This window comes from Balaenoptera borealis (genome assembly GCF_965194805.1).
Source record: "Balaenoptera borealis genome assembly, chromosome: 10".
Classification (NCBI taxonomy): Eukaryota; Metazoa; Chordata; class Mammalia; order Artiodactyla; family Balaenopteridae; genus Balaenoptera; species Balaenoptera borealis.
This window is the reverse complement of record NC_138874.1, coordinates 13,576,200-13,588,980: the sequence shown is the minus strand read 5'-3', so window position 1 is coordinate 13,588,980 and position 12,781 is coordinate 13,576,200. Positions and strand designations below refer to the sequence as shown.

The window sequence follows — 12,781 nt, the reverse complement described above, 5'->3', positions numbered from 1 at the left end:
ACCCTCAGACTTGTCTGCGCTGGTCTGCCAGCACCTCGCCAGGCCCAGCTCTGGTGTCCTACCAGGGGCACCGGCCGCTGGTGGCTTTCACTCTGAGCCTCTGGTCCCGTAACCTGAGACCCCCTGTGTTTGCCTGCCCGTCTCTCCAATCCTGGGGGCACTCGTTTGCCCTGTGTCCTCCCTTTTTATGGATCCAGGAAGAGGTGTTGATTTTCCAGTCTTTTCAGCTTTTTACCTGTTAGAGCAGAGCGGCAACTTCCAAGCACCTTACGTGCCGGACCGGAGACTGGAAGTGTTCTTAAAAACTTGTTCATAAACCGCATCTACGTTTGTTTAATGGGTAAACCTCATTTAGGAAGTACGTGAAGATTTTTCTAGGATAAATCCCCAGAACTGGATTGCCAGGTGAAAGGGCTTGTATAATTCTGCATTTTCAAATTATCCAGTGAATCAGTTTACAGTAATCCCCACCAGCAATGTATGAGACCACAGACACGAATATCAATTCTGGCTTGGCTTCTATAACTTTGTTTAATGTGTTTAGCAGGTATAATAATCTGAAAGTAAGTCAACTTATCAGGCAAAACTAATGAAGGTTGACATGAGAAACACCTCTTTTCCTGCAACTTTTCTACTTAAACGACACCTGGGGACTTCCCTGGCGGTCCAGTGTCTAAGGTTCCGTGCTCCCAATGCAGGGGGCCCAGGTTCGATCCCTGGTCAGGAAACTAGATCCCACATGCCGCAACTAAGAGTTTGCACGCTGCAACTGAAGATCCCAACTAAAGATCCCGCATGCCTCAACTAAGACCCACTGCAGCCAAATAGATTTTTTAAAAATGACACCTGCCCAGTGGTTTAGGAGCTTCTCTCGCCTCTGCAGGGAGCTACGTTACACCCGTCTTAATGCCTGATGCAGTTTCTGCACGTTTGAGCCTGTTTAACATCACTGATGATGTACAAATTGGTGTTAACGGCAATAATCTAACTATCTCATTAACTCAAACCTGCCACTTTATTTTTTCTAAGGAAATCATAAAAAATAATAATATCCTCTGACATAATATAATAAGTATAATTTTAACAGAGTACCCAAAATGTGTACGGATAAGCCTTTGGAAAAAAGAGCAGTCTATCCTGGTGAGATGTCAACATCAGCCAGGTTCCAATCACACAGCTCAATGGCTTAGAGCACTAGCCCTAGAGGAGTGTCCTCTGAGTTCAAGTCCCTCCTGGGCCACTTAGTTAGGGACCCCCTTGTAGGTTGGATTACTTGCAAATTATTTAATTTCACAAAACCACAATTCCTTCACAGACTGATGTGAAGATTAAATAACCTGTTAAAGGGGCTTACCACACAGCTTGTTAAAGGGGCTTACCACACGTTGCTTGTCATACTTGAATTTTTTTCATGCAGGTATTCTAATTCTTATTATTATTTTTTAAATTTTATTTATTTATTTATTTTTGGCTCCGTTGGGTCTTGGTTGCTGCGCGCGGACTTTCTCTAGTTGTGGCGAGCAGGGGCTACTCTTCGTTGCGGTGAGCGGGCTTCTCATTGCGATGGCTTCTCTTGTTGCAGAGCATGGGCTCTAGGCACGCGGGCTTCAGCAGTTGTGGCCCATGGGCTCCAATAGTTGTGGTTTGCGGGCTCTAGAGCGCAGGCTCAGCAGTTGTGGCACACGGGCTTAGTTGCTCCGCGGCACGTGGGATCTTCCCGGACCAGGGCTCGAACCCGTGTCCCCTGCATTGGCAGGCGGATTCTTAACCACTGCGCCACCAGGGAAGCCCTCTGATTCTTATTGATTGAGGCACATGCCAAAATAATTTTGTCTTCAGAAACTTTACTTAGAAACACCAGCTTGAAATAATTCTGTATATAAGTGATCGTCTAGTTAATGACAGAGTGAAAAAACTGAGCCTGGGACCTGGTCTTGAACACAGCCTGACACTCAGTGGGGAGACACCTTAGCCAGGTATATGGCTTTCGCTGAGTCTCTTCCTGTATCTGTACAATGAGTAAAACAATACCTATTTTCCAGGTTATTGTCAGGATCAAATGAGATCAAGCATGTAATAAAGGGCCTGGTGCAAACTAGTCACCTCATAAATGAGAACTGTCATTAGTTATTAAAGAAATGTGCTCAATAGTATTTATTTAATAAGCTTTTATCATCTATGTTATGCCCAACACTGCTCTAGGGAAGTTGATGGGAAAAAATGAAATGCAAATATTCTGTGTGAATGAAACATACATGTGTTTCTCAATACATACAGAATGTATTTAACATACAGACAGCTTACGTATCTCGTACATCTCTGACACAGTGTGAAATGGGGGAGAGATTCAATGGAATACCTCCTTACCTCCTTGTAAGAGCTCTGACTGTCCTGGAAGCTTAGGGTGGCTCATTATACGTGAAGTGACACAAGTCACCTGTGTCACACTGTATGATTTTTCATTCTCATTGTTCAGGAATCAAAAGGAATGCGGATGTGTCTCATCACTTCACCATCATTATTATCATGCTGCACATACTCACCTGATGAATGACACAAGCACTGGTTATCAATGCAAAAATTCTAAGGAAATATTCATTAGAATCAGGCACTATATTAAAAGAATTATGCATTACAACCAAATAGAATTAATTCATAGAGTGTGAATGTGGTTCAGTGTTAGGAAATCTATCTTAAAAACTTACCAAATTAATATGACAGAGGAGAAAAATAATGATTAGCTCAATAGATGCTGAGGTTCATTTATTAATTCAACATGCATTCCTGACCTAAAAAAATTAAAACCACAACTCTTAGTTAACTGGAAGAGATGATCACTTCCTTAACATAATGATCAAAAGCCAACATCAGGCTTTGAGGGAAAAAAAAACAGGAAAAACACTTCTAGTAGATACATATCTGGTATAATTTCTAATTCCTTGATATTAATATCAAGCAAAAACTATGATTTAACATAGTTTTGGATGTTCAACTTAATATAGAATATTAAGAGAACCCCATAAGATGTATAAAACTTTAAGAGGCAAAATTATCCTTATTTGGGTGATGTGATGATTATATACTGGAAAACTCTTAAAAAAAAAAACCCAGAAAACTAACATCAGTACATTTCTTACCTACAATCAGAAAACATAATGGAGGTAAAGATTTCATTCACAAAAGCATTACAGATGAAGTACCGAGGAATAAACTCACCAAGAAACGTGCAAGATCTACCTGAAGAAAATTTGAAAATGCTGCTGAAATATGAAAGTACACTTGCATAAATAAATAAGAAGATTCAAAATTATAAAGATGTCAAATTTCCCTAAATTGATCTACATTCGATATGATTTCAATCAAAATGCCAACTCTTTTGGAGGATGGTAAGGAATGTCATTAAATTATTCAAAATGCAATTTGAATAATAAATATGTAAGAATACTTAGGAAAAAACTGAAACAGCAGAAGAATGAGACCAGTCCTAGTTGTTATTAAATTATAAAATTATAAATCTACAATTAAAACAGGTTGATAATGGCACAGAAATCAAAATATCAGTGAAACAGAACATAGAGCCAAAAATGTACCCAGATACACATCTAGTACAACTATAATAAATTATTAAAATGGCATTTCAAGTAAGGGGGGGAAAAAGAAGGGTGATTCAAAATTACTGCAGCAATTTGCTAATTATTGATAGTTGTGGGAAAATGGGATTCTTACAACATTCTTTAAAACAAATTACAGATGGAGCAAAATTTCAAATACTACAATATACTAAATTGCTAGAAGAAAAGCATGAATGTTTTTGGAATCCGAAAGTGAGTAAGGCCTTTCAAAGTCTGACCGAAAACATAGGAATCACACAGAAAAAACTCAGATAAGTCTGGCTTCATAATGGATTAACATATACTGTACTCCAAAAATAAATAACTAAATAGATAAATGAATAAGATAAATGAATAAATGACAAAAGAGGGGAAAAATATCTGTAACACTTAGTACACATGAAAAATTAATTTCCTAAATATACTATAAACTACAAAACCATAAGACAAAGATCATCTAAGAAAAGAATGGCAAAGGACGGATGTAGGGAGCTTAATAAAAAAAGAAATACAAGGTTGCTGAATCTCACTCATAAAAATTACAAGCAAAACTTGGAAAGTTTTTTTCACAGATGAGTAAAAATGAATAAATCTTATTACAATCAGAATAGTCTGGAAGCCGCAGTCCCGGTCCTGGGTCCTGGCTTCGGACCCAGCCCCACCATGAGGACACTTGCTGAACTGCTGGCGCTCCTGGCCGCCCTCCCGGCCACGGCCTCGGGCTACTTCGTCAGCATCGACGGGCCTGCCAAGGAGTGCTTCTTCCAGCGGGTCACCTCGGGCACCGAGATGGGCCTCATCTTGGAGGTGGCCAAGGGCAGCTTCCTGGACATCGACGTGGAAATTACAGGGCCTGATAATACAGGAATTTATAAAGCAGACCGGGAGTCCAGTGGGAAATACACATTTGCTGCTCACGTGGATGGAACATAATAAGTTTTGTTTTAGCAATAGGATGTCCACTATGACCCCAAAGACAAAGTGATGTTCACCGTTGATACTGGGGAGGCTCCAAAAGGACAAGACATGGAAACAGAAGCTCAACAGAACAAGCTAGACGAAATGATTAATGAGCTCGCAGTGGCGATGACAGCTGTAAAGCATGAACAGGAATACATGGAAGTTTGGGAGGGAAGACACAGAGCAATCAATGACAACACAAACAGCAGAGTGGCCCTTTGGTCCTTCTTTGAAGTTCTTGTTCTAGTTTCTATGACACTGGGACAGATCTACTACCTGAAGAGATTTTTTGAAGTCCGGAGGGTTGTTTAAAAAGCCTTTTCCTGATGATCCCAAATTCATAATTCACTGTTTACCAAACATCTTGGTCATAATAATGTCATTAGTTTCCCCATCTTTATTTTCTGAAATGTACATTCACAGCTTCTGTTTCTTTGTGATTAACAGATATTGGGGGAAAACACTTTTTTTGGAAAGTTATAGTGAAAATTTGACATGTGATTGGCATGATTTCACATTTGAATTCTTCCTTCATTATACAGGTCCTTCCAGAACTCAAACACTGTGAGTGGAATATAGGTGTATAGTCCTTATTACATCTTCTTTCCTTTTCTTGTCATCATAAAATGCAGTTTGCTCAGAATAGTACTTTACTGATAGCACTTTACTAAAAATGACTGCATCCTTGGGATCCCTTATCCTGCAGTTCAAGTCATTAAAGATTCATTTTGTTGAGTCCTTATCAGAAACAACAATCTGAGTCTTGACATTTTCTATCCAGCCTAACCTTTTTCCCCTTTAAAGTTTTACTTTGAACCTTAGAACTCAATCAATCACCTCCACTTAAAATTCTTGACACAAGCAGCTAATAACCATTTTTTGGTTTCTGCCTAAACTTGTAAGAAGTCTCTGTTAAAGCCAATTCTCTGGGTGGTGCAGTGAACGGTAGTTCTTTTTCTTTGTATGCCGGCACATACACTTTCTCTATTCTTGGCACGTAGGAGGTATGCATTCACATAATTGGAAAAATCTGGATTTCTGATGCCAAAGTGTTAAAAGCCTCTTGGATTTCTTTGCAGTGATATACAGCCACTATTTTATTTTTTGATCAGTGGCATTTTGGCCACTAATTAGTGTACTGAACGTTACTGTCAGTACTAGGGTTTTTGTTTCTGGTTTTTTTGGCTCTTTCTTTTTCGGCACATGTGAATTTTGTTTTGTATAAAACGAAATGACTTTCTCTTGGTCTCTGATGATGGGTTTAAAATTAAAGGAGCATCTAGTTTTGGTGTGGGGATGATCCAGGATTATGTTGTGACTGATGTATATTAGTTACTTGGACATTTTTTTTTTGGATCTTTGCAAGGAGAAAACTACAGGTAACGAGTTTTATATAACTAATTTAAATTTGTTACAGGTTTTCATGTTCAGGATAAACAATTTTTCAACCCTGGGTGAAAATACTTGCAACAGTTTTAAGGTGACTGTGTTTTACCTTAGGACAACTGTTGCATGCCAATTTGTGTGCGTGTGTGTGTGTGTGAAAACAGTTCAAAATTGAGTTAAAAGATTTAAATTAGTTGCCCTGAGGCATGTGGGATCTTCCTGGACCAGGGCTCGAACCCGTGTCCCCTGCATTGGCAGGCAGATTCTCAACCACTGCACCACCAGGGAAGTCCCATTTACCTAAATTTAAAATGTACGGTTTGGCCGAGCAATTTCTGGAAATGTGTCCTAAGACACAGTCACACATGTAAGCAAAGATACAAGCACCGAGAGCTTTTTTCAGGATTTTTGGCAAAAGACCTGAAAAAAACCTGAAGACAGCAAAGTAATTGGAAAGTGCGCGATCCTGACAGATCCATTCATTGTGATTGGGTGCTGTTCAATCACAGAAAAATCCAGCCCGGTGAGGTACTGATGTGAGCACTTCTGAGAAATACTGAACTGGTGGCACTCGAATAAGAGCAAGAGCTCAACAGTAGGTGCCGTACAGTCCAATTTCTGGGGAAAAGATGTATGAGAAGCTCTTACCAGTGGCACCTATGCTGAGGGGGTCACCGGGGGCTCGGGCAGGATGACGTGGACTTCTTACTTCCTACCCTCTGCACGATGGAAGCTTCCTTAGTAGGGATGAATTACAGACACAGCGTTCCTCTCCTCAAATCTCTAGCACATCTGCAACAGCGCTGTGACAGTGACATTACTTCACAAGACTGTCCCAAGCACGCACGCGCTCCTGCTGTGTGTCTTTGCTCACACTTGCATGCCCATCTTCCTTGCACACCTAAATCTTGTCCCTTCTTCCAGGACTTGCTCCAAGGCCAACAATTCCACGAGGCCTTTCCAAACTCCTCAGAGTAACACTGCCCTCTTCCTTCTCAGCATTCCCATGGCACCTAAGCTGCAACACGCAGGTTGTTTGGTCTTGTTTTTTTTTGTTTTTTTTTCCAACAGTTTGCAATTATTCAATTATTTATTGATAAACTAATTAATTTTGCTGAATTTAATTTGCAACAGTTTTGCCTTTCATTTGCTAATTTATTTTTTCCAAGTTTTTATTCTATTTTCACCAATTTTTAAGCATATTAAGTGAAAGCATGCTTAACTTTATTTTGTCCTCCCCACCCCGCATTTTAGTCAATGTGAGGCATAGCATTCGCTAAATATTGTTAAATCAATTATGCGTGATAGTTCCCGCAATATCCACGTTTAAAAAAAAAAAAAAAGAGATCCTTGTCATTTATGATCCTAGTTCCTAGGTCATATAGCCCACATTATATTTTCTTCACTGAAAGATGTGCAGATGGTATGAATCCCACTTTTTATATTTTTATTTTTACTTATTTATTTATTTTTGGCTGCGCCCTGTGGCGTGCGGGATCTCAGTTCCTTGACCAGGGATCAAACCCACGCCCCCCGCATTGGAAGCGTGGAGTCTTAACCACTGGACCGCCAGGGAAGTCCCTAACACCCATTTTTTAGAGTAAATTCACATTTTGTACATCTGAAATCTCCCGTTCAAGGGAATCCTAAAAAGTTGCAATCTGACTTAATTCACAATTCTGATAGTAGCAGAACACATACTTAAATAAAGCTAACAGTTTTGTACCTATTACTCCTCATATAGAAAAACAAAAACTAGAAAACAACCTAGGCTTTTAAAACATTTCAGTAACATGAACATAACAATATTAAATCCTCATTAAAGAAAAGAAATAAATATAACATTGTAATATCAATCGATTTTATCCAGTGTAAGAAAAATTTTCAGCTTTATTTTGGTAAAACATTTCAAGACTCCCTCAGATCACAGCATACCAATAAGCAAAATGTACACATACTGATTTTATACTACACGTCAAGTCCCGAATTCCCAATCCCAGGAAAGCAAGTTGCAAAGTACAAGTGCTGATGACAACCACAGGTAGTGTTTTAAACAAAAATAAGTGAGTTTTCAGCACTTAAGTGAAATGAGGCTTTAATCAAAAACAGACTTAATTCCACAGGGCGTCTTTCTTCAACACTAATTAATTCAATCAAGTCTGATTTCAAGCTCAAGTGACAGTGTTATCTTCGAAGCAACCTAGACAAGGCAATCAACACTTAAATGGTATAATACCGTATGTACTATATTTTTGGGCAATCTCTAACCGCATTCCATTTTCAGACCTTGTTTTGGTGTCTAACTGAATGAGAACTAGAGAGAAGAGCTCTGACCCCACTTGGAGGAAATGCAGCGAAATTGCTCTGTCCTGGCACAAAGGCACGTTGCAACATCGATGGTCTTTAATCAATTTCCCACACGACCTGATTCACCAACAGCCTAATTCCTCCAGCTACAACTCTGATTAAGGAACACACAACTTTTAACACAAGAAAATTCTGTACTTCCAGTTTTAAAAAGCAGACAGTTCTGTGAAGAGTCTACCATTTAAACAGCATCTGAGCACATACGCACTGAGGTTTTTATCACTTCATGCCGTAAGAGAAGTTTTGATTTCAGAAGTATCATTTCATGGACCCAGCATCAAATACTGACACAATACATGTTTCATACAATATGATTTTAGAAACTTTAAGCGGCACAAAATAATCATAACATTTTTATCAAATTCAAGTTTCCAGTGATCTTAAAAAACAAAAAGGCAGATTATAACTGTTTTTGTTCAACTGAGATATCCAGTTACAGTTACTATCTAGCAAATGCTAAAGTTATGTGAAAAAAATGTCAAAGAAAATCTTTAACTTTGATAATTTCCAACCTTTTAGATATGCAGAGCTAAATATAAAATAAGAGGTTCGTCAGGCATATGAGTAATTAAGTCAAGGAGCTTTACAACCCTAACCTGCTATTAGAAGCTATTTTAGGTTTTACATAATTCCCACAGTCTTAATACCACTATTTTCCTTCAGATAAAGGAAACGACCTTTTGAAGTCATCGGCATCAGAAATGACACTTAGGAACAAGAATCACAACTATAAGTTAGGGGGAAAATGGGTCGTAGCAGTTTGTCTCCAAGTATGAGGAAGGCCAGATAATCAATATACAATGGATGCAAGTTTAGAAAGCTCGGGAAGCTCGAATTTCTTTAGTTATTTTTGTTTACTAAACAATCTGAAGTAAGCATTATATTCAGTTTGAAAAACAAATAAAATTAAAAAATAAAACAAGAAAAATGCAGCCTGGAGCATTTTAGGCGTCACCAAAGGTTCTTCCCCTCCTTCCTTTGGGCACACTGTCTCACTTTTCTGTGAGACGAAAAAACACTTACCCTTAGCCACGGAAAACTATCCACTTAGCCACGAAAAAACAAAAACAAATCTCTGCTCAAAGCAGTCATACTTAAGAACACTGTGGGGTCTGCATAGGATTTTCCCTAATTTCCCACCCACCCAGACCCTGAAATCTGAAAACTTTTCTCCCACTTGCATGAAGTCTGAGCCGCTACGTGTAACCCACACCAAAAGTGCTGTCAGGTTCTTCGATGTGTCTCATTTTTTATTTTTTTTAATATTCTAAAGGGGAACTTCAGACAACTCAGAAATATGTAAAAAAAAAAAATTGATGATAGTTCTTAAGATTTTCAAGTAAATGCTCCCAAATCAAGTGTTATCAAGCTGCTAATTAGCAGCTAAAAATGATGAACCATTTAAATTACGTTGGAACTGTGTTTATGACAGCTTCCCCTTGTGCTCTATAAGGATTGGAGTACTCAAGTCCGCACACTAGCTACCTTCACGAAGGAATTCTTTTGACCAAAATTTACCCTAAAACCAATTTCCTCAACTCCTTTCTTTCCCCCAAATTGTTCAAACACATTTTAAGATGTGGAAGTATAGGGCGCAGGGTGTTTTATATGGCACAGTACCCTTTAAGAAACCTAACATTTTTGTGAACGGGGAGACATTCACAACATACTTAAACTCTGTATTTACAGATATTGTTTATCGGCGCTGCATAATCTGCACTGTGAGAAAGTGTGTCGTGAGTCAAAGGATAAGCTGAAATGCTATAGTGTGATGATATATGCATTAGAGAGCTGCATAATTTAAAAGGAAAGCATATTATATATTTCAATAATTCCAACGTTTTTGTCATATGGCCTTAATTTAACATTTTTTTCTTTTTCCTTTTGCTTTTGCACTTCTATCCCAGAGAGCATCTTTTATTTTTAAGACATGTTTGAGACTATAAAGAATATGCTACTGCAACTTAATATAAATAATCCATAAGCAACATACACGGATACACATAAACAGGTCCAGGCATCAGACCACTGACGTTGTACTTTCGGGATTCACACGAATCAGTCTCGATGCATTTCTCAGGTCCTGGAGTTGCTTGGCGGGTTTCCCCACACCCTCCTCAAACCTTTTCTCCACCACGGGGAGGACCGTTTCATACAGAAAGGATGCATTCTGTCTGATAAAAGCCTTCTTCTCTGGATCTTGCTCACACCGAAGACTGTAATCCACGTGCTGAACAGCGACCAAAATGATTTCCACCAGGCTCTCCAAAAGCACCATGTGCAGCTCCGGGAAGTACAGCTTCAGTGCCTCTTCCAAGAAGCCCATGGTCTGTTTGGTGAAAGCAACCACCGTGTAACTCAGGTTCACCCAGCAGTCATCCCCCGTGTACTGCTCGAAGTTTCCCACGCCACAGCCCTTCATCTCCTCTTTGAGTTTCCCCAGGGCCTCCGGAGTCATCAGGTTCATCCTCCTCCACATCTCCTCAGAGTTGCGGTGCTTAGTGGCTTCGATGATGATTTCTTTGTAACTGTGCAAGGCCCCTTGGATGTCTTTCACCAGGAGGGCGTGGATGATGAAGGTGAGGTCTAGGCCGATGTCGCTCAGTTGTTGACAGTGCTCCTTGGCCACTTTTACACACTCAGCCGCCGTGGAGAGGCTCTCCTTACTATCAAACACCTGCTTGCTAAAAGCATCCACAAACATGCCCATGGCGGACCTCGCCCAGACCACAAAGGCAGAGTAGCAGCCGCTGTCGGTGCCCGCAAAGTCCGTCTCAAATTCCCTGGCGGTCTCCAGAAGGCTGGTAAAGAAGACGTGGCAGAGCTTATGAATGTAGAGTAAAGTGGCACCTTCGATGCGAAGCTGGCGTATCGCAGTATGCACAGCCGCTGCCCTGTTTCTCAAGAAGAGCTCACAAGCCTTCGTGCACTGGCCAAGCCGGATTAGCTGAGAAACCGCCCGGCGGGTGGCCTTGGGACCACCTCTCAGGGACCGACCTGGGGACAGCTCAAACACTAGCACCTCAGTGAGCTGGCCGACGCGCTCATCCACTCTGGCCCTTAGTTCTTTTACAGGAGGTGGGCTGGGCTTATCTTCCAGGTAATGGTTCAGTTTATCCAGCAGGTCAACGGCCCCTTCAAAGTCCCTCTGGGCAATACAGACATCCAGGTCTTCAGGCAATTCCTGGATCCATTCCACGGAGAGGTCCACCTTCTCTTCTTCTGCCTCGGGAACAGCTGGCTCGCCGTCGTCTTCGTCCTCAAATGGGTTGCTGGCCTTGGAAGTCACCTGAGGTGGCCCTCGAGGGGCAGCTGCCTCCTCCTGCCCCCTGCGTCTTTTTTCACTGAGGGCCCTCTTGGTTTCCTCCAGCACTTCCAGCCACTCTCGTTTGATTTTTGCGTTTTCCGCTTGAAAAATACGGCTCTCGGGAAACATGAGCAGCTTGAACATGTCCTTCATGGGCGGGTTGTCCTTGACATTGACCACGGCCAAACCATCCAGGGGATAGAGGGCGTTGTAGCGATACATCCCCCGCCGCTGTGGCAGCCAAGTGGCCACCAGCAAACAGTCGTTCATGAGAAAGCCGTGCACCCGCTGCAGCTGGGTCATGTGGTCCGCCTCGTATTCCACCAGGTCCCCGTTGTACACCAGGTACTGACCCGGCGTCTCCAGCAGGTGCCTGCAGCCTTCCACCTTCTCAAGCAGGGTGGTGAGAGTGCGCTGCTTTCCTTCCTCGCCTGGCCCGGAACTGTCGCGGGAGGCGCCTCCGGGGCTGGGGAAAAAGCCAGCCTGGCCCCGGAGGTGGTCGCGGCCCCCCGCGCCGCCTCCCCCCTCCTCCCCTCCGGAGGCGGCGGCGGCCCCCGCGGCGGCGGCAGCCGGCAGCAAGGTAAGCGGGATGCTCTCCAGGCTGCTCTTCTGCTCGGTCAGCAGGTGGCTGAGCTGATACATCTCGCTCTCCAGGTAGGAGATCTCGCGGGCCGTCTCTATGAACTGTCGGTAGTTCTGGTAGACGTTGCGCTTCAGGTTCTGCGCCGTCTCCTCCGCCAGCGCCTGGATGCGCTGCCGGTGCTCCTGCAGGTCTCGGTCTCCGTCCGACTGCTGCGAGAGCTGCTTCACGTACAGCCGCGCCTCGAAGCCGTCCGATTCCAGCTGCCGCCGCAGGCGGCTCGCCCCGCTGTCTGACATCGCCATCGCCATTTCCGTCCGGGACTCACGCAGTCCCTGTCACTATCGCCGTCGCCGGTGCCGCCGCTGTCGAGGCCCACCCAAGCCGGGTCCAACTCCAGGGCTGCGGAAGCAGGCTGGAAGAGAGACGAGTACGCCTGCGCCCGGCTATGAACTTCAGGCACTGCGCCTGCGCAAGAGGCCGGGAGCAGGCGGTGCGCCTGCGCAGCAGCGCCAGCGGCCTAGGGCGCATGCGCCGAAGAAGCTATCGCGGAAGCGAGTGGAGGGCGGG

The 12,781-nt window shown here is 42.6% G+C and overlaps 1 protein-coding gene and 1 pseudogene across 2 annotated transcripts; one reads left to right on the top strand and one right to left on the bottom strand.

Moving 5' to 3' along the window:
* Positions 1 to 3,985: 3,985 nt before the first annotated feature.
* Positions 3,986 to 9,397, top strand: LOC309635884 (transmembrane emp24 domain-containing protein 2 pseudogene; annotated as a pseudogene). Its single transcript has one exon. The product of its transcript is annotated as a transmembrane emp24 domain-containing protein 2 pseudogene (transcript).
* Positions 7,830 to 12,772, bottom strand: EXOC8 (exocyst complex component 8). Its single transcript, XM_082407621.1, has one exon. It carries the CDS (start codon positions 12,520 to 12,522, stop codon positions 10,345 to 10,347), a length of 2,178 nt encoding a protein of 725 aa, XP_082263747.1. The 5' UTR covers positions 12,523 to 12,772; the 3' UTR covers positions 7,830 to 10,344.
* Positions 12,773 to 12,781: the final 9 nt, after the last annotated feature.

What these genes read in the sequence shown, in the direction of transcription:
- EXOC8 (XM_082407621.1), bottom strand. Translation starts at nt 12,522, where the DNA reads ATGGCGATGGCGATGTCAGACAGCGGGGCGAGCCGCCTGCGGCGGCAG.